The 26,616-nt window shown below is 34.5% G+C and overlaps 7 protein-coding genes across 7 annotated transcripts in view; 3 read left to right on the top strand and 4 right to left on the bottom strand.

The window, feature by feature from the left end:
* Positions 1-49: 49 nt before the first annotated feature.
* On the bottom strand, positions 50-2,667 carry NAEGRDRAFT_80539 (uncharacterized protein; the record flags this gene model as incomplete). Its single annotated transcript, XM_002674690.1, has 2 exons — positions 50-1,958; positions 2,007-2,667. The coding sequence occupies 2 exons, from the start codon at positions 2,665-2,667 to the stop codon at positions 82-84; spliced, it is 2,538 nt and encodes an 845-aa protein (XP_002674736.1). The 3' UTR covers positions 50-81.
* A 2,174-nt stretch (positions 2,668-4,841) lies between these two features.
* On the bottom strand, positions 4,842-5,951 carry NAEGRDRAFT_70135 (uncharacterized protein; the record flags this gene model as incomplete). The annotated part of the gene is made up of 1 exon (XM_002674689.1): positions 4,842-5,951. The coding sequence occupies one exon, from the start codon at positions 5,949-5,951 to the stop codon at positions 4,842-4,844; it is 1,110 nt and encodes a 369-aa protein (XP_002674735.1).
* A 366-nt stretch (positions 5,952-6,317) lies between these two features.
* NAEGRDRAFT_70134 (uncharacterized protein) lies at positions 6,318-6,869 on the top strand (the record flags this gene model as incomplete). Its single annotated transcript, XM_002674756.1, has 1 exon — positions 6,318-6,869. The coding sequence occupies one exon, from the start codon at positions 6,318-6,320 to the stop codon at positions 6,867-6,869; it is 552 nt and encodes a 183-aa protein (XP_002674802.1).
* Positions 6,870-7,116: 247 nt separating this feature from the next.
* Positions 7,117-9,247, bottom strand: NAEGRDRAFT_80538 (myb-related DNA-binding protein). Its single transcript, XM_002674688.1, has 2 exons — positions 8,474-9,247; positions 7,117-8,388 (listed from the first exon to the last, which is right to left on the bottom strand). Exons 1-2 carry the CDS (start codon positions 8,860-8,862, stop codon positions 7,278-7,280), a joined length of 1,500 nt encoding a protein of 499 aa, XP_002674734.1. The 5' UTR covers positions 8,863-9,247; the 3' UTR covers positions 7,117-7,277.
* Positions 9,248-10,069: 822 nt separating this feature from the next.
* On the top strand, positions 10,070-10,645 carry NAEGRDRAFT_70132 (uncharacterized protein; the record flags this gene model as incomplete). The annotated part of the gene is made up of 1 exon (XM_002674755.1): positions 10,070-10,645. One exon carries the CDS (start codon positions 10,070-10,072, stop codon positions 10,643-10,645), a length of 576 nt encoding a protein of 191 aa, XP_002674801.1.
* Positions 10,646-10,749: 104 nt separating this feature from the next.
* Positions 10,750-11,694, bottom strand: NAEGRDRAFT_80537 (uncharacterized protein; the record flags this gene model as incomplete). Its single annotated transcript, XM_002674687.1, has 1 exon — positions 10,750-11,694. One exon carries the CDS (start codon positions 11,692-11,694, stop codon positions 11,161-11,163), a length of 534 nt encoding a protein of 177 aa, XP_002674733.1. The 3' UTR covers positions 10,750-11,160.
* Positions 11,695-11,918: 224 nt separating this feature from the next.
* The window catches only part of NAEGRDRAFT_50767 (uncharacterized protein), a gene marked incomplete at both ends in the record, with an annotated part of 25,577 nt that continues 10,879 nt past the window's right edge, over positions 11,919-26,616 (top strand). The window contains 2 exons of the mRNA XM_002674754.1: positions 11,919-13,641; positions 18,017-26,614. Coding sequence (XP_002674800.1) covers positions 11,919-13,641; positions 18,017-26,614 — 10,321 coding nt within the window. The remainder of the gene's footprint in view (positions 13,642-18,016; positions 26,615-26,616) is intronic.

Raw genomic sequence — 26,616 nt, 5'->3', positions numbered from 1 at the left:
TATTAATTGTAAAATGAAACTTAGAAAAAGAAATTGAAACTAATCAATTAGAATAATTCAAAGATTATTTATTCATTATTCTTAATAAATGATAAAGAGACCAATTAAAAGTGATAATAAAACCATCATCAAATTGAAACTGTGCAAAGAATTGACAGATGATACAGTCTTGGTAGAAGTAATAGGTTTTGGTTGAGTACTTTCTGGAATAATGACACTCAATGGATGAACTTCAGTTTCTGGATAACTTTCAGAATGAATCTCTCTAGAATTAGGTTCCTTTAATCCACCAGTTGTTTGAATATAACAAGCAGCAGTGTAAGAACTACTTCTCACAGGGAAATAATCATATTTGAGTTTGAAATTGAAAATGTGAGTACTTTCTGGAGATGGGAATTCTACAATTTCCATTTGAGAATTTGAAACAAATCCTGAATAGAGAGATTTCCAAACATCCATTGTGTTAGAATCATAGGTGGAGCATCCAAATAAATTTTTGGAAGGATCATAAATTGGTGCAGGACTAAACTCCTTCATGCAACACAAGACAGCTGACTTGGCTCTCAACTTGTAAGTTCCATAACTGAATTGAGCTGTCATTCTTACAAAGATTGAATCACCAAGGGCGAATGAAGACTTTGGTACCAAGTCATTTCCAGAGAGAGATAGCGAATATTTCACAGTTGTGTTTTTTTCTTCTGGAGGAATTGCAATTTGATAATTAATGACGAGTGGAATGTAATCATTGAAAATATATCCTCTGGTTGATTCAAATTTAGAGTAGAAGAGTGAGGTTCCTGTGAAATCAAAAGCCTTTGAAGCAGTTTTCATGGAAATCTTCCAATATTTGAATGATTTTGATTGGAATTGATATTCGACATTATTGATTATGAAATTGCTGTTTGGATTTGTAGAGTTTTGGAATGTGAATTGAATAAGTGAGAGATTGCTAGTTTCTAACATGAGCTCAACAATTAAACTACCAGCACCACTGTTACTATCTGTTGTAACAAGTTGAGGATAAATATTATAGGAATAGTCCAGTAACTTATTGACAGAAAGTGATGAAATAATGTTGGTGGAATAAAACACATTAATAACTTGTGAAGTTTTGTAAATATAAGCTCTACAGAATCCTCCATTAAATTCACCCTCATTGTCAATATATTCCAAAGCCAAATTAATAGTTAATTGTAAATAGTCAGCTGTCAATTTCTTATCAACTGAAGTATTGTTAATTAAATTAGCTAATGGAATGTAATTGGTAGAATAGTTTTGAGTTAGTGTAATATCTGAAGATTCTAACCGAGTCATTGGAATGGCTCTTTCTAAATAGGTATTCTTACAAAGTTTCGTGTCATATTTCGAATCCTGGACATAGAATAAACGATGAGTGTACGCAGCCGATTTACCAAATGTAATTACAAATCTAACACCAGATCCATCTTCAGAAACCTGTGATTGAAGAATTGGAGTTGGATAATAGTCAATTCTGTCATTATTTGGCTTTGTTTCATTTCCATTAGTATTATTACCAAATGTATTATTACCAAATGTGTTATTACCAAAAGTATTGTTTCCAAAGTTTGAACTATTTCCATTAACAGTACCATTGGTTGTTCCATTACAATAATAGAAACAAGTATTATTATTTCCCTTATATTCAAATTGTTGTAAAATTGTTCTAGTTCTATAAAATTTAGGTTTGAAAACTGATTTGGAAATAATTGTTTCCAATTTTCCAAGATAATTGATTTTTTGGAGATCTCCATTTTGAGAAATGAAATAAACTTCATCTTCACTCCATTCCGGTGAAATTTTAAGCATGGAAATTGTAGACTTTGTTGGAATTCCATTCAAAATTTGGAAAGTTCCATCATGTTGAATTTTCTTGATCAATTTACCATTTGAACAATAGACCATTCCATGTTTTACGTCAAAGATTGAAAATCCACTGGCTATTGATTCATTTTCATTAAATTCTCAAAAATTAATTGTAAACTTACTTCCTGGAACTGTGGTAACAATTTCGTCTTTGATTTTTCTAATGACTTTTAACTTTTCATCGTAAAAGTAAATTACTCCTTCAGATCTTTCGTCTTGAACAACATGTGTTGGTGAAACGCAACTTTCCTTCATGAATAATCCATCTTGATCACCAATACATTCTGATCCACCTGCTAAAACTTGGACGAAACCATCCGAAAGTTTCTTAATCGAATTACCAGAGGCATAAATAATTTCTTCATAGTCATTCACATACATGGATGAAATGTCATCTTCAAGAATAGTCTTCATGATACCTTCTTGTTCATCAACCATTCTCAACGCCAAGCCATTAACAAAATAAACTTTTCCATACAAAACTTGCAAGCTTCCTTGCTTGTTTGACAGATGGCAGCCAGCCAACATGGCATCGCTGTCATCACCGCTGTAACCAGAATGTGCCATAGGATCACAAGCAACTGCTTGAATGTGATTATGGTGAATTTCGTCCATCTTTCGAATAGCGTTATCTTGCGATGCTAGATAGAGAGAAAGTCCGTTGGGAGAGAAACAAAATGATTGCACAGTATTCTTGACAGAATAAACATTCGAATACGCGTGAGCTTGCTCTTTCACAAGCATAAATATCAGAACCAGCAATAGGAAAATAACTTTCTGCATTTTTTTTTTGAATTACACGAAAGGTTTCGTTACATTGGAGCGTTAGCTTTATTGGGAATAAAAAAAGACGCCACAATAGTCATGTAATCACTAATTTAATTGATATTGCCAAGTACGACCTCAATGAGATTAGAATTATTTTTAAACTAATCTTTCCATTGGATGGAATGTTGTAATTCTATACCAAGTACTCATTTCAATGGAAGGCATGTTAAATATTCAATTATCTTTCTAATTGACCTTTACAATTATTGTAGTTTCCAATAATAATTTCATCCTTTTTCATTGTTCAACAAGTCAAAGTTAGTAAAAGTGCTAGACTTGATCGATTACTTCTTTTGATTCCAATTCCTGACTCGTTTTGAAATCTTCCTTATTTCTATTGTTTCCACCAGCAGTATTCAAATAATTATTCGAATTCATCATTGTACCAGTCTTTGAATCATGATTCTTCAATGAGAAACATGAAAGACTAATCAAGAGATACACTTTCTCACCATATAATCTCTTGAAACCCTCCTCATTGATAGTAATGTAGGAGGAGAGAATGGTCATTGAAATTATACATAAATCCAAAATGATATTTCTTGCATTTCCAAAGAAATTTCCAAAAATGTCAAATCCAAATGAGTAAGTGATAAAGATTAGGATTGATAATATCCAAACTATTGTGGAGATGATTGAGATGGAAAGTATGAATTTGGTAAATTTGTACTCCCAAATATTACTAGCTCTGAGTTTGTGAATCATTTTAAAGCCGTATATTATAAATCCCAATACGAAACTCAATGTGTAAATGAGAGCCGAAACTGACACAACTATATAGGCACTATTTTGATCAATGGTAAGAAAGAGAGCAAATAGTGTAATCAGTGTAATGGCCACTCCAATATATACCAATCCCAGAATGACCATATTAATCTTTGAAAGAAACATTGGTTGTTCCTTCTTCGTATTCGCCAAGTCAATTGAGTGAGACCACAATATGACTAAAGAACTATACGCACACAATCCACACAATCCTCCCAATCCTCTAAATATCCCAACAAAATAATTCATATAATATGAATAGAAAAATGCATAATTACTCAAAACTCTGATCAAATTCTCAATGAATGGTAAAAACAAAGTAATGGAAAATAAAACTGGTGGATGAATGGAAATGTGAATGAAATGGAGGATGGTGTATTTGATTTTGAAGGAGGTTGGTTTGAATTCGTGGTCAAATGAGAGGGCCTTCTTGAGCTTGATGATTCTCTCTGTAAATTTAGGAATTACCAGAAAGATGAAATGAAGAATGAATAGCAGAAAGAAAACTATTGTCAGAATGAGAGGACTTACTCTATAGCTGTACATTAGAAAGTTGGAATTCACATCAAAGCATTGGTGGGAGAATGTTTGAGAATCTGCATTTTGATAATTACACCAACAAAGCACAGGAATTTCCAATGGTGGAGGTTTCGAATATTGTGATGAAGGGTAATATTTGGAAAAAAAGAGAGAAATAATCGTTTTCCAATCAAGAGTACTATTCTTGGATGTGTAGAGATTTCGACTAAAATAATCCGTATTGACGAAACTCAGATCAACCAAAGGAATGTTATTTTCTCCACAGTGATATTCCATCATTTCGTATAGTTTCGGTCCAACATTTGCATTTCCTATTGCAAAACTAGCACATTCTCCGTCCACCAATTTCTTCCTAAATTCCAAAGACTCTGAACTATCACAATACAAACAATAATTAATCAATCCTGTCATTTCATCAAGATTTGATGTTGACTTGACATTCATAATGATGGTATTTCCACAAATCGAGGAGCATGATTCACTATAATTCATTCCACAATAATCCTGTAGTGGTGAGTCAATTGTGTACAGGAATGAATAATAGAAATTATTAACAGGTGGATTTAGTAGACATTCCTGTGTTGGATGAAGAACTTGTGTGAGTGAGTTATTATACTGGAATGCTGCTCTTGTTTGTCTCACAAGATTGAAACATAGAAATGTCAGCAGAAGGTGAATAAGAATCGTTGTTTGCATTTTTTCTGTCGGTTCACTCAACAGATCAAAAGGGCATCGTGTCCATATCATGTCAAACACCCCTATCTTTACACAACCACCAAATAAGAACGTGAGAAATCCTTGTTATTGAAATATTGAGTGTTGGTTTATTTTTTCTTTCTCTTGGTAGTGGATGCCTTCTTGGTTGGTGCCTTCTTTCTCTTCTTTGGTTTTTCTTCCTCACTCGATACTGCTTCGTCCTCATCTTCCTCTAATACTTGGACTTTTAAATCTTCTTGATTGTCATCCTCAGTTGGTTCTGGATCCTTTTCTCTATCCTCAACACCTTTTAAAAAGACTGGTAAGATCTTAATGGCACTAGCGTCCTTATCCTTGATTTCCAACATGACATCAAATTCAATAAATTCTCCATCATCGTTCTTGCATTTCATTAACTTGTCACAAATTACCTTCTTGAAATGCTTCAATTCAATGCTCTTTCTATGATTTCCAATACGTGCACCTGGTTCTTGATCTGAATAGTCAATAAGAGGAACACCATCCTTAACCGGATCCCAAGTACTAGCAGCTTTCTTGAATGCCACTTCTAAAGAGTCACCATTTGAATTCAAACATTCATGATGCAATGTATCAAAGAGAATTGGAATGCCACATTGTTGATGTATCCAATACACATCTTCCAAACTATAAATTCTATCATCATTTTCCAATACACATCGAGCCCTGATAGCATCATTCAAATTATTCTTGTATCGATCAACAAATCTTTGCATTGACTTTCTCTTGTCATCATACTTTCCACCCAAATGTATTTGGAATTTATGAGTGGTATCTAATCCCATAGTATTCATCAATTGAGCGTGATAGTTCAATTCTTCATAGGATCTATTGAATATTTCCATATCAGGTGAATTAATCAATACAAATTGATCAGGGTGCATGCTAATTCTAATATTATTTTCCTTTACAAACTTTCCAATCTCCTTTAGATCATCTTCGCATTCCTCAATCCAATTAAATTCTTGCTTGAATTCTTCATCCCGAACCTTTTCATGACTAGCAAATGGCACAAATTCACTTCCAATTCTAAAGAAGAGCAAATTCTTCTGAACATTCCACTTGAGCATCTTTTTCAAGTGATCAATATTAACTAGCAATTTTTCTTTAATCTTCTTTGGAGAAACATTATTCAATCGGGTTGTATTGGAGGTTGTTAATTTGAGTGCCCTATTCATACCAACGTAGCCTATCTTCATCTTGTTCTAATTGTTTTTGCAGTCATGTGATGTTTTATGTTTTATGTGATTTTCCTATTAATTGTGTCTCCACTTGATGATTCAAGAAGCATAATTGAATACTAGCAACAAATTGCCGCGCTATCTAACGAACATTTTTTTAAAATTCAAAACAAAATAAAAATTCTCATCGAATATTCTAGTTTTTGGTGTAAATTTGCATGGGTTATTGTTAATCAATTTAAATTCAATATTGTGGCTGAAGCTATTTCATATCCGAGTTCAAATTGAAGAGGAAGTTTCATTCCATACAGCATTTTGATTGACTCGCAATATTTCATCAGCATCGCCAGTCGAAGAATCATCATATTTCAATTTAATTAAAAAATGTACTACAAGGAGATTGCTATTAGTTTGGCTGCAGCTTGGGGACTTTTCTATTCCTATGCATTGTACCATAATGATTTTAAATTATCATTCCTGATCGATCGTTCAATAGTGATTGAAAACAAAACACCTGATCAAGTATTTAAATATATTATTGATAAGAGGAATTATCCTCTCGGAATGGTGAAAGGATTGTATGAAATTGATCCTGCCAATGCTCCAACAAACAGTATGATAGTTGGAAAAACCAAGTTTAAAGTGGATTTGGAAAAATTGGGTAAAACTGATGTTGTTCTTTCTCATTGGTCTCCAAAGCAATATCCATATCAATTTGGATGGGTTGGAGTCATGGTACACAAGTATATTTTCAGTGGGGATCATTACTTTGTGGTTGCTGAGGATTTGGATAAGAGAAATACCAAATTGGTTCACAGAGAAATGATTACTGGATTGAATACACCTGTGGTTCGATTGTGGCATGAATGGACTGGCTATATTGAATATTATACAACCTATTTACAAGATGTTAAAAAGTACATGGCAATGATGTAAATTCATTCAATAATTTGAAGTGGTAAAAAATCAAGAATTTTTCTCTAATTTTCCTTCTTTTAATACGAAAATGGATGTTTTTCTAATTGAAAAAGAAGACTTTCTGAATTGGCTGGGATTTCAAATAGATTTTTTGTAAGTTTTGTAATCTACGGAATGATTTTTCGGTTCGATTTTTCCTATCCCCATTTAAATAAATCTCAAAGATTCTCAAACAAATCAAATTAAAAACAAATGGCATGACAGGTCTTTCCTGTGTCTTTCCCATTTACCAAGTTACAGAACACAACCATTGGGAAATTGGTTGAGAGACAGTTCAAGTAATGATGGAAACTAAGATTGATGAAGTTGAAAAATAAGAATGGAACACATGAATAATTATTAGAAATGGGAATATTTACAAGTACTTTAATAAGTGTCAAAAATGGTATTTACATTGAATGAATCAGATTGCTCTTCATTGTCCTTTTGATCAAAGAAGGACAAGATAGATTGGTCAAAATTTTGAGGATTCGTCGAAGGTTGTTGCGCTATGTACAAGGTATTGGTTGGAATTTGGAAATTACAAAAATGCTCTGGAGCTGGTTGTTGAAGCAAAATGGTTGGAATATACATGAATTGTTGAGGTGGACAAACTGTAATAGGATTACAAAGTGCAATTGGATTAAGCATTGTAGTAGTGTGAGGATTGGACATCATACCAAAAGTACCATCATCAAAGGTCTGTGAGAATGAATCTCTTTCCTCACCAGAGAATGATGAGGCACTACTCACATTATCAATAACATTGTAGTATTGAGTGTATTGATCAGCATCTGAGCTCATCATTGCATTCATGACATCGACAGTAGATGTGGATGGCATTTGTTGGTTGGTAGACATGTTTGCCTTTGAGTTCATGAGCATAAGATGTGGGAATATCGAAGACAAAGCATTAGGATTGAGGGCTTGGTTGGATTCCATTTGTTGTTGCAATAATTGGTGTTGTTGTTGTTGATGCTTTTGATTGTTGAGAACTTGATTAAAATCTGCAAGCTCTTCCTCGACAACAAGTGCATTAACAGAGGAATTCCAATCATCAACGGATTCTGTTTTAACAACTGGGGTTGACTCCTTCTTTTCAGAAGCATGCTTAGGTTTTGGTGATTGAGTGCTAGCAGCAGCTTGGCTTGTTGGACTAGATACCTTGTTTGACCTATCGTTAGAATCAAACAAATCAGCAAAATTAGTAAAAATCGATAATAAAAACACCAAGTGATTGGTGGACTCGCTACTCATGGATGATTGTCTTTGCTTCTCAGAAAGAATGTTAGCATTGTGTATAATAGTCTTTATGAGTGCTCTTTCTTGTTCAGAGAAAGTCTTGGCAGAGTCTGTCGTTACCAACAAGTGAATCAATCGGATAGCATCAGTGACATCATGTTGAGCAATCAACTTTTCAAAAAATTCATTAGGGATGTTCTTCAAGTTGGAGACAATTTGTTCATTGGACAAGGCATTGTAAATCTCATTTGTTTTCCTGTTAAGAGTTCATTAAGGTGGATGGATGGAATTTTAAATAAATTGTGAATAAAATTAGAATGCATGTGAAAAAATATACTTACTTGGATGGATAAGGTTTGGAACTCTTTTTCTTTGCTCTTGGAGCTGGAAATTCTTCACCAGTCTTTTTCATCTTTTCGAAATGCTTTTGAGCATGGGATCTAATTTGCTTTCTTGTCTTGGTTCCAATAAATTCTTCAACCTTCTTCCAATCTCTGCCGTGCAACCTAATGGCTTCGATAAACTTGTCGTGTTCTTCATCACTCCATTTCTCACGTTTCTGCTGGATGGTGTACTCTTTACGTTGCTTTGGCAGAACTTGGGTAAGAGTGAGTGGAATGCTTGGTGGGGAATTAGTCAGTTGACTTGTCTTTTTGCTCTTTTTAATCTTTTGAGGTGAAGAACAAGCAGAGTCACTTGTTTCAATGTTGGCTTGATTCTTTGAGACCATATTTACAAACTAACTGGGTTTGTTGTCAAAGTATGTGAGTGTAATGTATATATTTACAAGAGAGAGGGAGTTTTCAGAAACAAAGGATCAACGTCCAATTGAGTCAATGTGATAATAGTAGTTGATTGTTGTTGTTTTGCTTATTGCAAAGGAATGATTCTCAGATAGATACAGTAACTTGAGAGAGTTTAGAATTGTGTCAATTATATATAGTTAAACAGTTGTCAAGACACAAACGTTATAATAGATGCAGCACCACTAATTATTGGATGTGTACAAAATCTTCTCGTTGTTGTTGTTATTGGAAGGTAATTGGAAAATCAAAGGAGTTAAAGCCTTTGAAGAAGTGAAGAGGAGTCCAAGGAGGATTTTGTGGAGTGTCGGTTGAGAGTTTTTTTTCTAAGTGTTTAATGTTCGTGGTACCTCAAAGCCCGTATGATTTGCACAGCTGTGTGGATCGGCATTTTGAAGTGGGTCTGTGTTGTTGGGAAGAAAATGCTTGATTATTATTTTTGAAGGGTAGAAAATGCTTGTCGTGTTGCGAGTCAAATAATTTGTCTCCTGCTGAGGTCACTCATGATTTTCAACGACTATTTGTGGTCCTTGCTTTGCCTTACAGTTAAGAACTCCGTATTTCGGAGAGGAAACCGGAGAGGAAATAAATTCCTCGGATTCGGAAGACCCTAAAAGAGACTTTAGGTTGTAAAAAAAGATGATTTTAGTAAGTGTTGATGATTTATTGTCTCGGAAACGGAACGTAATGAGTTATTTATAAGTTGATATTTTGTGTTGATTCCTTTTGGGATGATACTTTCGTTTTGTTTCTTCTCATTTTACTGTAAATACATTGAGGTTGAATGAGATTCGTACAGTAGTTGAATCTTGCAAATTGTTACAAAGCATGCTGAGGGCGCCTAAACCAAATTAAAAGTCTCAATCATGCCTTGCAAAGTCCTTAAATGAACAATACTTGTTTCGTTTCTAATAATTCTTCATGTGATCACTTCAATCTTTTACACATCATGAAGAAGAATAGAAAACTGGAAACCAAATGAGACCTTTGTACAAAATTCCAATGATTTAATAAAATATAAAAAAATATTGAAACCACACTGGCAGGGAGATTCTTCATCATTAATCGGGCAACGATACAACAATCAGCAAGGCTTCAAATTACGAATCATCGGATCCTAATCAATTATTAAAAATGGTCGAAAAATTGCATAGTGTCGTCCTAGTTGGAGGGGAAATTGGATTTGGAAAAACTACAGCATTGGAACGTGTTATTGGAGAGGTGTCCTCAGTGAATGTAATTGGTTTTGTGCAACCTTCTATCTATGATCAGAAACAAGGCGATCAAGTGAATCAAGAAAAGTCTTCTCATAATAGTCAGCAAATTAAAATTGTAAATATTGAACAACATCGTACGGCAATAGAAATTCATTTCCTTACCAAATTAATTGGAGAGAATGAGGAGAAGAAGATTTTTAAATTGGCAACTCTCAATCCAGAATTCAATCCTGAGGATACAGTTTCAATCATGTCTGAAAATATGAAGGCAAAGAAACCAAAGCAACCTCGTTGGATTTTCAATAATGAAGTTTTTGGTCAGATTAGCCAATTATTGGAGGAGAAACTTCAAAGCTTAATGAAGGAAAATAGAGTTGGAGAGAAAATTCTCCTAGTAGTGGATGAATTGGGATGGCTTGAAATGGAAGGAAAAGGGTACGTATTGTTTGAATTATTTCATTTGAAATTCACGTTCATTAAATGGGACAATTGAATCTATCAGACACTGGCCTCTCGTATCCAAGCTTGTTTCTCAATATGTAAACAGTGACATAATTTGGTTGTTTGCAGTTAGAAATACGTTGCTAAAAGATCAACAGGAGAAGGTTTACAATTTATTTAAGGAGAATGGTTGTACAGCTCAGATACACCCCTTCGAACTGTTCAAAACAGATTCTTCTCAGAGAAAAGCCGATAATTTTGATGAGGTTGTTTCAGAGATTTCACTCATTGTAAAATAAAACCACCCATCATCAAGTTACTGTATAAACGCAACTTGAAGAGCAATTGTTTACTGCAACAGTTGTATACACTTACAATACGTGCTGGAACTTCACAGTTCTGATCTGAGCCCCGAGGAGATTGGAGTGGAAATATTGAGGTTAAACTTTTCAACTCCACGTACGAATAAATTATAAATTACAAACAATAATTTGTAATTTGTGCATCCATTGGAGTTGGACTTCCTTTGTCTTTTCATGTTCTATTGGAATGTAAGATTCAAAATTCCTAGCTAGAGTAACTGAGGGGACAATTGTTTCCGTCCAATACAGAGTTGGTCATGATACGAACCAAATCAATTATCCACAATAAGAATTGAACAAATGAGAATATTGTCACCAAGCTAACAAAACTCAACCACATCATACTGTTCTTTCTATTGAATTTTTGGGTATCAAAAGCAAAGGTAAAGCAGCATCTGAAGATGGAAAATCCAAACAAGGCCAAACCAAGAAACAATTTTAAAAGACCAATTCCTACATGTCCAATATATAATCTATCAATTCCTAGACCTCCTAGAATCAATGACAAGATAGAAGCTGTTGTCCATGATTTTTGTGTGCCTACACAACGTTCATCAAGAGGAGTTAAAATTTTTGCTTCCTTTGAGAGACGATCGGATGGATCTCCTAAATAATATTCAACCAATTCATCAACATGAATGCCAACACCTGTTGAATTATTAATATTTGATTGTTGTCCAAAAACAACAACAAGAGTACTCATCAAGAGCACCAACAACATAATTGACAAGAGTTTCATTTTTTTAAAAAAAGAAAATTATTAGGTGTTAATATACAACCAGCATGTGAAGATTATTATTGTTGTCGACGAACAACTAATTGGCCTACTTTAATCCGTTCATGGTGAGAATGAAAATGTTAGGAATATATTTTCTGAATAATGAATATTACTTGCTTTATTCAACATATCTTCTTCCAAAAGATTCATGGATGCTCATAAGGAAAAACACTTGATGAGTGGAGATGGAATCATCATTACTAATCACAAAAAACATGTCATCATCATTGTATGGAGCGAGCAGTTCATCAAGGAGTGGTACCAAGGAAAACTTTGAAGTTGCTTCTTCATCAGGAGGAGCAGGTAGACGAAGCAGTTCAGTCTCATCAGCCGATGAAAAATCACAACCACTCTTGACTTTTAATGTCAATGATTATGTATTTTCGTTTGAGGATGTTTTGGATGAGGAGGAAACTAAAACTTGTTTTGTTGAATATTTGAGGAATGATTTAACGAGTGAGAGTTTATCAATGATGGCCCACCGAATGGATAGTAATCTTGATGATGATGAGGATATTTGTAGTACTGGTAGTGGTACAACAAGTCTGAATACAAAGGGAAAGGTTTCATTATCACAATCTTCCTACGGAGAATCCAAATATCATACACTACCTTCTAATTATTATTATTGTTTGGAGAAGATTGGATGGATGAAAATTAAAAAGTCCAACACAAACAAACTAAACTTTGCTATTGAAATTTACAATGATTATATCAATGATGGAAATTGGAAGAATCAGGATACTCTTCTTGATGTACCTCACTCAATTAGAGAAAAGTCAATACAAATCTTTTCTAGACTTGTAAATGATGACAATGAATACGTGTGTCCACGGAGAGTCTCTCTTTCATCAACTCCTAAGGATGTTACAAAGCTAGCCACTTCTCTGATTGAAGCTTCAAGGAGTAGAAACAATAGTAATGTATCAACTTCCTCTGTTCCTTCTCAAGCATTGGAAAGCAGTAGAAAAAGAGGAGATTCTAATGCAACTGCTATTGACGTTTCAACGAGTGATAGAGGACGTACTTCTATTGATGAAGGCGATTTGTTTGTGGGGGATTTAATTTGTGAAGATAATGATATTCCGTCTATTAATGTTTGCACTCATATTTCTAATGTAGACTCCATTTCGGTGGATGAGTTTTTTAGAGATTATTTCAATGTATTCAATGAAATAGAAGCATGCGTGACCTATACACTGAAGGAGTTGTGTTTTCCCTTATTTCTAAAATGTGATCGTTTCCAAAGGTTTCTAGAATTGAAGCAAAAGGAAGAGTCTATTGAGCAACTCCTTGACAAGGTTGCAACACTCAAGCCAGTAACACATCAAAATTTTATTGCATTCATTCAAAATTTGAATGTAACATCTATTACTGTTGAACACTTTTCTCTACTCAAATACTACTTATGGAATGAGGAATTTTGGTCCAGGATCAAGAAGGGAAAAAACTATGAAGTATTCACATCGACTGAAAATTATAGAATGGAGTCCACAGAAGACAGCAAGATTAACTTTTTCAAATATGAGATACTATTTCCTTTCAATTGTAAAAAAGTGATGAAATGCTTACTAGATACAGAAAATAGAAAATTATATGACAAGCTTTTGAAATCCTCTGAGCAACTTGATAGGATTCTAAAAACAGATACCACCCTAGCATGTGAATTTACGCAAGAAGTTTACAGAATGAAATGGCCTGCAAAGGATCGAGTCTTTATGTATTGTGCTTCATCAATCTACGACCCTAGTAGTGATACCTATTTTCTGTGTGTCAAGTCAGTAAACCATCCAAAGGAAAAACCAATTAAGGATTCTATTAAGGGATTATCACTAGTTGGCTGGGCATTCAAACATATTGACGAAAATACATGTAAATATTATCAGCTGATAGGTATAGACTTTAAAGGTAAGATACCTGTGAAAGTCATACATCAATTGATGAAATTCAGAGCCAATAATTATGCAAAGGACGTTTTGGAATTTTTGAAAAAGAGTGAAAAGAATGGATGGAAGCAAAATGGGGTAAACACACCCTTTGAATTAATGATCGAGAATGGACCTATCAACTTGTCAATTTAATTAACTACTTATTCCTTTTAAAATGTTGAGTTGAATACTAATACTACTACATTGCCTCTACTCGCTGTAATGAACCTTGAGCAATTACAGGCAGTTTTCAATTATCAAAAAAAGACTCAACACAGTTGCGTCGAAATTCTCTCAACAACAAGACAACGCAATACCTGTAAATTATTATTATTAAGCAATGTCCAAGAGTAATGTCTTCTTCTCACTATGTGGATGTGCTTTTTTTTGCTGTGTAGTAATTATGACATTGGCAATTCTTCTTCCGATTGGTATCATCAACAGTATTCCTCCTCAATATTGTTACAGCACAGATAACTTAAAGTACTTCCCTATAGGATCAAAAATAACAATGCAAAAGGAGTTTGGCTTATCAAGATTTGGTATATTTAATGAAACTGTTGAGGATGCGAATAGGATGGGCAAGATGAAGTTTAGATCTTGGGCTGTTCCTTATCGTATTGATTTGATGACCCCAGAGGATTTGGGAAGTTGTGAGGGCAGAGGAACCATCTTCTCTTTGGGTCAGAAGGTTGATATTGCAGTCTGTCAAAACGATACCGAAGTGCCATTCCAGACATTGGGAAAAATTGAACAGGAATTTACATTCCTTTTACGAAAATACAAGATCTTTAACAGTGCTAATGAACAAGTAGCTCATGCAGAAGAAAACCTTTCATTTGCTACTATTGATATCGATATAAAGTCAGCAGATGGAAGTCTTGTTTATGCTAAACTTGCAACAAAACCATTTGTTAATTTGATGGAAACTTGGGAAATAACAGTTAAGGCTGAACTACCTGAATTTGATTGGAGACCGATTATGTATTTGGTGTCTGTAATTTCTTACAATAGACAATAAATATTCCATAGAAGGATCGGAAATTGTTGAGCGAATCTTTCAATTAGGGAGATTGAAAGTTGTTGTTTGATTGATTCGGCGTTTCTCCATGATAAGTTCATTAAATCTCAGAAGAGTGTTGGGATGGTTGTTTTGCGATAGTTTGATAAGAATTACATTGAAAATTAATCTCTAATATATGTTCAACTATTCTGAAACAAAGTTGATGAGAATTGTTGATCATTGGGATTGTCATGTTGCAACCCCAATTAAAATTGTTCATATTCATCCTTATTTCCATTCTATTGAGCAAATACGCCCTTGTTGAACCAGAAAATGTCTCGAAAAGGACACAAGATGCACATAATCGAGTGTCACATATTTTGCACAAACATAGATGTAACATGGATGAGGTTCATTGCCTTGGTAATTAAACTCAAAGCAAACTTTGTTTTGGACTTTTCTAATAGATAAATAAGGAACTGAAGGATTAACATGGAATTGGGATTATTGTTGAAAGGTCAAGGCTGCATACAGTGCCCCTAACAATATTTTTGTTTGTGGTTTATGCATCTTGAAAACCAACATACGAGTGATAAATTTAAAGCAAATCCTCTAGGTGCACACTTACCAGTAAATATTCAACAACACTAGTGTTGGGCGATGCTATTTGCTATTGATTCACGCGATCTCCTCTAAGGTCCTTATTTAAAAACAAGTATTCTTAATGGAATAAAAGTATTTATACACTTGCACAAGTTTTGACTGTAAAAAAAATGAAATTAACCATCTTGCTGGAGAAGAGAGCAGTTTTGCTTGTAGTTTTGCTCTTCTTCTTTGCCTTGATTACTTTTATTAAGGCTGACAATGATGTTGCATTAAGTTCATGCCCTACTGACCCATTGTGTAAGGGTGATTGCGGAGCTGCAAATTGCGCTTGTGCAGAGTCTTACTATGCTTACAACTCTACTTATTGCCAAGAGAATTGTACAGATGTGAATGGAATATGTGAGCATGGCAGTTGTAACGTCGAGACTGGAATATGTGAGACATGTAACGATGGATATGGAGGTCCAACTTGTAGTGATTTGCTTGTTGTTAATTCACCTTCTGTTGATTCTTCCAATAATATCACACAAGAGGACAATAGTACTCTTTCTGTTGTTGACAACAGCACGCTTGTTGATAACAGTACTTTGGTTGATAATAGTACTTCTTTTGATAATGCAACTTTGCCAACTGAGGAAAATTCTACACTTGCTGATAACAGTACTCTGATAGATAATAGTACATTGATTGATAATTCAACTCTTGATAACAGTACTCTCTATGACAATAATGGCACACTCGTTGATAACAGTACTTTGGTTGATAATGGTGTATCCTCAGATGAAAAGAACTCTACCATTGAGGGATCAAACGATTCCAATAATACTACTTCGGTTATGGATAATAATACAACATCAAATGCTAATGAAACAATTGCTGAAAATAACAGTACTTTGGTTGATAATAGTACTTCTTTTGATAATGCAACTTTGCCAACTGAGGAAAATTCTACGCTTGCAGACAACAGTACCATAGCAGACAACAGTACTTTGACTGATAATTCCACTCTGGTTGATAACAGTACTATCTCTGATAATAGCACACAATTTGACAATAGTACGCTGCTTGATAACACTACTTTAATTGATAATTCCACTCTTGCTGATAATAGTACCTTAAATGATAACGGTGTATCCTCAGATGAAAAGAACTCAACTGTTGAAGGATCAAACGATTCTAATACTACAGTTATGGATAATAGTACAGCATCAGATGCAAATGAAACTATACCAAGCGGTAATGAAACAATTGTTGATAATAGTACCTTACCAGGAGGTATTGAAACAACGGTTGATAATACTACTTCCTTTGATAATGAAACATTGCCAAAAGGAGAAAATTCCACTCTAGCAGAAAACAGTACTTTAATTGATAACAATAGTACTGTACCTGGTGGTAATGAAACTTTACCTAGTGATGATAATAACAGTACTTTGATAGATAATAGTACTTTGATTGATAATTCAACTTTTGTTGATAATAGTACAATCTCTGATAATAGTACACAAGTTGAAAATAACAGTACTTTGGCTGATAATAGTACATTACCAGATGGTAATGAGACTTTACCTGGTGATAATAGTACACTCGTTGAAAATAACAGTACTTTGATTGACAATAATACAGCATCAGATGCTAACGAAACAACTGTTGATAACAGCACTTCATTTGGTAATGAAACTTTGTCAAAGGGAGATAATTCAACTCTTGTTGATAACAGCACTTTAATTGATAACAGCACACAAGTTGAAAATGGCACACTCATTGATAACAGTACTTTGATAGATAATAGTACAGCATCAAATGCCTAATGAAACAATTGCTGAAAATAGCACTTCTTTTGATAATGAAACTTTGCCAACTGAGGATAATTCTACGCTTGCAGACAACAGTACCTTAGCAGACAATAGTAGTTTGATTGATAATTCCACTCTGGTTGATAACAGTACTATCTCTGATAATAGCACAAAAGTTGAAAATGGCACTCTCGTTGATAACAGTACTTTACCAAGTGGTAATGAAACAACTGTTGATAATACTACTTCCTTTGATAATGAAACTTTGCCAAAAGGAGAAAATTCAACTCTTGCTGAAAACAGTACTTTAATTGATAACAGTACATTACCAAGCGGTAATGAAACAGTCATTAGTGATAACAGTACCTTGAATGAAAACACCACTATTTATGATAATAGTACTCTTACAAATGATAATAGTACACAAGTTGATAATAGTACTTTGATAGATAATAGCACTTTGACTGATAATTCCACTCTGGTTGATAACAGTACTATCTCTGATAATAGTACACAAGTTGATAATAGTACAGTATCAGATGCTAACGAAACAACTGTTGATAACAGCACACAAGTTGAAAATGTCACACTCATTAATAACAGTACATTACCAAGTGGTAATGAAACAGTCATTAGTGATAACAGTACCTTGAATGAAAATTCCACTATTTTTGATAATAGTACTCTTACAAATGATAATAGTACACAAGTTGATAACAATAGTACTGTACCTGGTGGTAATGAAACTTTACCTAGTGATGATAATAACAGTACCTTAACAGACAATAGTACTTTGACTGATAATTCCACGCTTGTTGATAACAGTACTATCTCTGATAATAGTACAAAAGTTGAAAATGGCACACTCGTTGATAACAGTACTTTGATTGATAATAATTCAACTAGTTCTGAAAACAATGGAACATCAACTGATAATTCCACCTTCATAGATACATCCAATTCTACCCAAAGTGAAGAACCACCTATTTACTGTGCAGGTATTCCAAGCGCAAACATTTCTTTGGTCTGTTCTGGTAATGGTGTTTGTGTCGCAAATGATACATGTCATTGTGCTGCTGGAGCTAATGGTACAAATTGTGAATATATTGCATGTAATGATATCGATCCTTCTTCTTCCAACGTTTGTAGTGGGAATGGTAAATGTATTGGTCCAAATAAGTGTCAATGCAATACTGGGTTCACTGGTGATAATTGTTCAGATTTCACATGCTATGGTATTTTGAGTAATAACAAGAAGGTGTGTTCTGGAAAGGGAATTTGTGTGGGCGTTGATGAATGTCAATGTATTGGAGAGATTAGTTCTGATAATTTCAAGATTGCCACTACAGGAGGAATTGTTCTTTCTTCAAACAGTTCACTCTCCTCAACCTATGGAATTTATAAGGCAACAATGAATCAAGGCAACTTTTCCATTATGAATGTCAAGACCAATGAATTGTTGTATCAAGTAAATTCTGAAAGTTCCGAAGCAGAATTGAAAATATCTGCCAATGGTCAATTAGAATTGACTTTTTCAAATGTTACCATTGAAGAAGATGGAAATTCCACAGTCAATGTCATATCAACACCAATTACTGATCAAACTTGTGAAGGAGGCCAATTTACTGTCGTTCTCCAAGATACAGGTGATTTGGCAGTTTACACATCAGCCAATGTGCTCTGTTATACCATCTCTGTCAATAGCACTTACAAGTATCTGTTTGGTGCTTGTAATGAGTTTAAGTGTAATGGTATTCTTTCCTCAAATTCTAGTGTGTGTAGTGGCAATGGAAATTGTGTAGCCCCTGAAACTTGTTCATGTGTTGAAGGAGCTTTTGGTTCTAATTGTGAAAAATTTGAATGTTTTGATTCTGCTCAATTTACATCTGAATGTAATCAACAGGGAATTTGTGTTGGTCCAAAGAAGTGTCAATGTAATTCAACCTATTATGGAGACCTTTGTGAAAAGTTTGCTTGTTATGGGATTTATAAGAGCGATTCAAGTGTTTGTTCTGGAAAAGGTAAATGTGTTTCACCAAATACATGTAAATGTAATTCAGAATACAGGGGACACATTTGTGAAATGTTTGAATGCTTTGGTATTGCTCACGATAATTCAAGTGTTTGTTCAGGAAATGGCTCTTGTACTTCACCAAACACCTGTCAATGTAAAGGATATTATGCTGGCGAGGAGTGTGCAGTTTTAGGCTGTTTTGGAATTACTTTCAATTCTCCTCGAGTTTGTTCTGGTAATGGCAAATGTCTCACCAATGAGGGTACTCAATCTCCACCAACATGTGAATGTAAGGAAGGATGGACTGGATTGAATTGTGACCAATTTACCTGCTCTGGAAATTGTTCTTCAAATGGTGAATGTGTTGGACCGAATGAATGTAATTGTTTCAGTAATCGCACTGGAAACTTTTGTGAATTTGATACTTGTTTTGGAGTGAGTGCAAATTCGAGTATGGTTTGTTCTGGTTTTGGTAATTGTACTCATGTTGATAACTGTGAATGTAAGCCAGGATATTCTGGTAGTAATTGTCAAGAATGGGCATGTAACGGTATTTCGAGATTCTCACCTGATGCTTGTCCAGCTTTTGCCTCATGTATTGCAGTTGATACTTGTCAATGTAATACAGGATATTACGGAGATAATTGCACTGAATTCGAATGTGATGGTTTGAATAGAAACGATGAAAATGTTTGTTCTGGAAAGGGTGTTTGCATTTCTCCAAATAAGTGTACCTGTTTTGATTTTGTATCGAGAAATTCATTCTATTTTGATGGTAATTCTACTGTAATGATGAACGGCAGTGAATTGTATTCCCTTAATGGAAAATATCAATTCATTATTCAAGACAACAAAATTATGATAACTTCTGGAAACAGTATTATGAAAACTTGGTCAACTGGTCTTTGGAATCAAAGAATTGAAGTTGATTCCAATGGTACTGTTTTGGTTTATGGTTATATTTCCATAAATGCAACTGAAGAAAGTGCTTCTAAACTCTTTGGAGAAATAGACTGTGCTGGAGGATCATTCAGAATTGTTCTCACTAATAATGGTGATCTCTTGCTAGTTAATTATCATCTTGGACATGTTTGTTACTCAACTGGTTCAAACAGTACATTTAATTCCTCCTATTTTGGAAATAATTGCCAACTTTCAAATTGTTATGGTACTCCATTTGATTCATCTTTGGTTTGCTCATCTCATGGTACTTGTGTTGAACCTGATAATTGCCAATGTCAACCTGGATATTATGGAATTACATGTGAAAAGTATGAGTGTAATAATATTTTCTCTACCAATAGTTCGGTATGTTCAGCACATGGACAATGTACATCACCAAACAATTGTTCATGTTTGCCAGGTTACTATGGAGATGTTTGTGAATATTTTGACTGTTTTGGATACGAGCATAACGATAGTTCAGTTTGTTCTGGATTAGGTTCATGTACTAAACCAAACACATGTCAATGTAAAGATGGTCACATTGGAGAATCTTGTGAAATACAAGCATGTTTTGGTATTGCTTGGAATTCCTCAACAGTTTGTTCATCTGGAGGTCAATGTATTGCTCCAAATACTTGTAATTGTACAGCTGGTTATAGTGGCACTAGATGTGAAAAGTTTGCTTGTAACGGCTATGACAGTTCATTGCCAATTTCGTGTTCTTATAATGGTAAATGTGTTTCTCCAAATAATTGTCAATGCAACTTTGGTCATTCAGGAATTGCATGTGAAAATTACACATGTTTTGGAGTAAGTGCTACCAATTTATCTGCAGTCTGTTCTGGACAAGGTTATTGTACTAGCTATGATACATGTAAATGTGCTGATGTACCTACTAAATCCCGAACTTACGCATTGTCAAAGTCAGATTCCTTTTTCCAAGTTGATTCTTCTGGTGTTGCCTTGTATTCACCAAATGGAAAATACAAATTCAGTTTCCCAAATTATTCTAACGCATTTGTTTATAATCTCAAAACAGGATCTGTTATTTGGGCGATATATAATAATTACTATTCAACAAAACTTTTTTTGGATGCTTTGGGAAAACCTACTTTTGAGGGTGATTATGGAAACATGCCTTACACGGTGGAAACTTATCCATGTTATGGATATCCATTTACGGTGAATCTTGAAAATAATGGTCAATTGGTTACAAGAGATAGATATGGAAGTAAATGTTATGCATCAACAAAAGATAGTTATTACGTTGCAGAAAGTACCACACAATCTTTGGTTAATGGATCAAACTGTGAAACATTTACATGCAATGGAATTTCTCCAACAAATTCATCCGTTTGTAGTTCGCGTGGTACTTGCATTGGCGTAAATTCTTGCAAGTGTGAGGATGGCTATTTTGGAGATTATTGTGAAATTACAAAATGTCCACTCGATACAAATGGTAATGCCTGCAATGGAAATGGAGAATGCTTAACTCCAAATGTGTGTACATGTAAGGCAAACTATACTGGAACCACCTGTGGAACCTATTATTGTCACGGAAAGGCAAACAGCGATAGTTCTGTTTGCAGTCGCAAAGGTTACTGTTTTGCTCCTGATACTTGTCATTGTCAATATGGATATTCGGGACCTACTTGTGACAATTGGTACTGCAATGGAAAGAACCATTCAGACCCTACTGTCTGTGGTGGTATTGGAAAATGTGACAGTACAGAAAGTTGCACTTGTCCAACTGGGTTAGGAGGTATTGAATGTCACTTGTACACTTGTAATAACATTTTAAATACCTCTACTAGTGTGTGTTCAGGACATGGTTCTTGCATTGATAAGAATACATGTTCATGTAAAACAGGATACAGTGGCACATGGTGTTCTGATTACCACTGTAGTGGAGTTCTCTACTCATCTCCTCTTTCATGTTCAGGTAATGGCCAATGTTATGATATTGATAAATGTGAATGTAGCACACTAAAGCTAATAGGTGGCGTCAATCAAAACCATTACAAAATGAGCCATGGTAACCAGTATTCAGATTTTGCACTCACTTCCACAAATGAAAAATACAAATTCCAATCAGGAACTCAATCCTTTGACTTGAAACGAAAAGGTGAAACAATTCAACAATTTCTTTTCAAGCAGGCTACAGACAACAAATATTTATATGTTTCTGATCATTTGCTTGTGTTGTCCGATGTTCATCAACAGTTAACTATTACCTCTCTTACTTCTACTTCTTATTCTTGTGATCGTAATTCTCAATATACGCTTGTACTAGAAAATACTGGAAACTTGGTTGTTTATCAAGGATCTTATATTTGTTCTGCAATCAACCTTGCAGTGTTAAATGTATATGCAGGTACAGATTGTGAATTGACTAAATGTAATGGAGTACTGGAGACCAGTCGTAGTGTCTGTTCAGGTCAAGGTAATTGTTCAGAAGGAGCTTGTACTTGTAGCGGTGGTTATTTTGGAACTAATTGCGAAAAGTTCACATGTGATGGCGTTTTAAACAGTGATGCATCTGTGTGTTCCGGCCATGGTTCTTGTACTTCACCAGATAACTGTGTTTGTAAGGCTGGATATAGTGGAAGTACTTGTGCTGACTATTATTGTTACAATGAATTGTCCACTTCAAATACTTCTTGTAGCTCAAATGGATTTTGTGTCTCTCCTGGTGAATGTGACTGTTCAAAAGCAAAGATTACTTCAACCAATTCATTCGTAATTAACCCAGGAAGAATTAGCAAACCTGATATTTCCTTAATATCTCCTAATGGAAGACACAAATTATATACCTCTAATGGTGCATTAATTCTTGAAAAATTTGGAAGCATTGCACTTCAAATAGACAGCTATGATGGTTACCTCTACTTGGATAATTATCCTAGCGTTTTAAGACATCACGAAACTGTGGCAATTACATCATCAGCTCCAAGTGTATATTCTTGCAAGGATAAATCTATATTCTATCTAGTAATTGACAATACTGGTAACTTGGTTATAGCAAATCCTCTAGGTAATATTTGTACTGCCTTATACCAAAATTTGCTTAGCTCAGTAGGTGGGGCAGAGTGTACCAATTTCTATTGTAATACACTAGGAGAAAATAATATAGGAGTGTGTTCTAAACATGGATCATGTAAAAATGCCAACTGTATATGTAATACAGGATACACTGGTATTGATTGCGAAAAATACACATGCAATGGAGTGTTATATACTAATGCATCTGTGTGTTCAGGAAAAGGATCATGTACTTCACCAGATAACTGCACTTGTAATACTGGATATTCTGGTCCTAATTGTGAAACTTTCTCCTGTTATGGTGTTTCCCATTCTTCTTCTTCAGCTTGTTCATCAAGGGGTACTTGTTCTAGTCCTGATAACTGTGTATGTCAACAAGGATATTATGGCTTACAATGTGAAAATTATAATTGCTTTGGAACTAGTTTCAAGAATACTGCTACTGTTTGTTCAGGTAGGGGTGCATGTCAATCTCCAGAAAAATGTCAATGTAATAATAATTATTATGGTCAGCAATGTTCAAGCTATAATTGCTTCAATATTCCTTATAATACGAATGGAGTTTGCAGTAATCATGGTTCATGTAATTCTCCAGATACATGTAACTGCCAACAAGGATATAGTGGTAGCAATTGTAATACCTATTATTGTAATGGAATCAATAAGAGTAATACCACAAGTGTTTGTGGAGGTAGGGGTGTATGTTCAGCACCAGATTCTTGTGTTTGTATGGACATTACTCCTGAATCAATTATTACTAGTAATGACAATGTTGTTTTGAGTGAAAACAGCACATTAAGATCACCAAACCAAATCTTACAATTACTTGTTGGTAAATATAACGTTTCTGTTATTGAAACAGCTACTATGGAAGTTAGAAAACAATGGTCATACAATTCCCAACCAAATTTAAGATTAAGTGGTAACTCTCTCATTATTGTAACTAGTCAAAAAACAGATACAATTGCCAGTTGTACTGAATCTGGCACAGTCAGACTATTCTTGAGTGATTTTGGTTTAGAACTGATTTCAGAAAGTGGACTTTGTTGGTCTACTAACAATAGTGAATCATCCATTTCTAATGCAGCCAATGCTGGTTATAGAGGCATCAATTGTGATGCTCCAGTTTGCCATGGTTTGATGGCTACAAATCCGTATGTGTGTAGCTCAAGTGGTTCTTGTATTGCAGTCAATAAGTGTAACTGTGCTGAAGGATTTACTGGTGATAAATGTCAATATCACACTTGTTCTGGAATTATTAATGTCAATTCATCAGTATGCTCTGGAAGAGGTGATTGTGTTTCTCTCAATAACTGCACTTGTCAACAAGGATATAGTGGAGCAAATTGTGAACTCTATGAATGTTTTGGAGTATTATATAACGAAACATCAGCTTGTTCTGGAAACGGTTCATGTGATTCTGCAAACAAATGTTCATGTAATAGTGGCTATAGTGGTGTAAATTGTGACTATTTTGAATGTTATGGAGTTGCATTCAATGAATCCTCAGTTTGTAAAAGAAAGGGCTCATGTTTGAAACCAGATTCTTGTACTTGTGATAAGGGGTACTATGGAAATAATTGTGAATGGTACAAGTGTTTCAATCAAGTTTTCAATTCTACTGATGCTTGTAGCGGTTTTGGTAAATGTACTTCTCCTGACAATTGTCAATGTAATAACGGATACTCTGGAAATGCTTGTCAAGCTTATGAATGCTTTGGTGTTCAAAATATTGACTCTGAGGTTTGTTCTGGAAGTGGTATATGTTCCTCAATTAATACTTGTTCTTGTAAAGACTTTACAGAAAACAGTACATTTATGAGTTCTGCTAAATCCAATGTTGCTATTGAGGAAGGTATTAGCACTCTCACCTCAGCTAATGGAAAATACGCATTATCCTTCGGTTATGAATTCCTTAGAGTTGAACATGTTAGTGGAAGAATTGTTTCACAATGGAGAACTTCCTTGATTAATCAAACATTGGAAATTTCAACTCAAGGTGTCATTACTGTCTATGGTAATCGTACCTACGAATCTAAGGGAGCCTCATTCACTTTGAATGATAACACAAAGTGCAATATCTTTGATCATCCTTTCAGATTACAATTGGTTGATGATGGTTCTTTGGTTTTGTACTCTGCTAGTGGTATTAAATGTTTCGAAAGTACTGGTGAAAGTGTAAATATTACACAATACTATGGTGGAGAAAAATGTAATGCTCAAGTTTGTTATTCTAAACTTCCAAATGATACAAATGTTTGTTCAGGATTTGGTTCTTGTGTTGCTCCAAACACTTGTGAATGCCAAGAAGGTTACTATGGTGCTGAATGTCAATATCACAAATGTTCAGGAGTTGTCTTCTCAGATGCCTCAGTTTGTTCTGGAAAAGGTTCATGTTCTCAACCAAATAAGTGCCAATGTCAAAATGGATATTATGGTGAAAATTGTGAAAATTATGATTGTTATGGAAAGATTTTGAAAGCTTCGACAGTTTGTTCTTCATTTGGATCATGTTCTGCTCCAAACAATTGTTCATGCTTGAATGGATATTACGGAAATGAGTGTGAACATTTTGAATGTGACGGAATTCACAAGAATGAATCAAATGTTTGCTCTGGAATGGGATCATGTGTGGCTCCAAATAATTGTAAATGCCAAAATGGTTACTATGGCAATAATTGTGAAAACCACGATTGTTATGGTATAGCCTTTAACTCTAGTGAAGTCTGTGGACGTCACGGTTCATGTGTTTCACCAAATACTTGTAATTGCACTGCTGGATACACTGGAGATCAATGTTTGACGTTCACCTGTCAAGGACTACCAAACACTGATTCATCTGTTTGTTCAAGAAGAGGTATTTGTTCTGCAATTGACACATGTACCTGCATTGATGCTTCTGAGAACAATACTATTATTTCATCATTGGAAAACAATCTTGTTCTCTCAATGAATACTTCAATTGTTTCCAATAATGGAAATTATAGAGCTTTCATCACTACTGATTCCTTAAGAGTTGAAAATACTCTTACTGGTTCTATTGTTTATGAATTCAAGACAAATAGTTCTGATTCACTGGCTTTACTAATTTCTGATTTGGGTATTCTTTCTCTTGGTGATAATGTTACCCTCAATCAAGAATGTGCAAATAGTCAAATTGGTCATCCATATAGATTTGTTCTTCAAAATAATGGTAAACTTATTACTTACGGACCTGTAGGTGATATTTGTTTTGAAACCAATGCTGATGAAAATGTAAAATTCACGATTCAATATGGTGGTGAAATTTGTAATACTCCTCTCTGTTATGGCATTGAATTCAATGATTCGAAGGTTTGTTCAGGAAGTGGTTCATGTGTTGCTCCAGATACCTGTGTTTGTTCTCAATCCTACTATGGAGATGAATGTAACATCTTTGATTGTGATGGTATTTCTAGATTGAAACCAAGTGTTTGTTCTGGAATGGGTAACTGTTCTGAACCAAATGTATGTAAATGTAAAGATGGATACCAAGGTTTGAATTGTGAACTCTATTACTGTACCACAAGT

This window comes from Naegleria gruberi (genome assembly GCF_000004985.1).
Source record: "Naegleria gruberi genomic scaffold NAEGRscaffold_38, whole genome shotgun sequence".
Classification (NCBI taxonomy): Eukaryota; Heterolobosea; class Eutetramitea; order Acrasida; family Naegleriidae; genus Naegleria; species Naegleria gruberi.
Note: the sequence above shows the minus strand (reverse complement) of the source record. Positions and strands in the feature narration are given on the sequence as shown.

Excerpts from the sequence above, each read along its gene's own strand:
- NAEGRDRAFT_80538 (XM_002674688.1), bottom strand. The coding sequence starts at position 8,862 with ATGGTCTCAAAGAATCAAGCCAACATTGAAACAAGTGACTCTGCTTGT. Across the intron at positions 8,389-8,473 it reads TCCAAACCTTATCCATCCAA|GAAAACAAATGAGATTTACA; the intron begins GTAAGTATATTT and ends AACTCTTAACAG.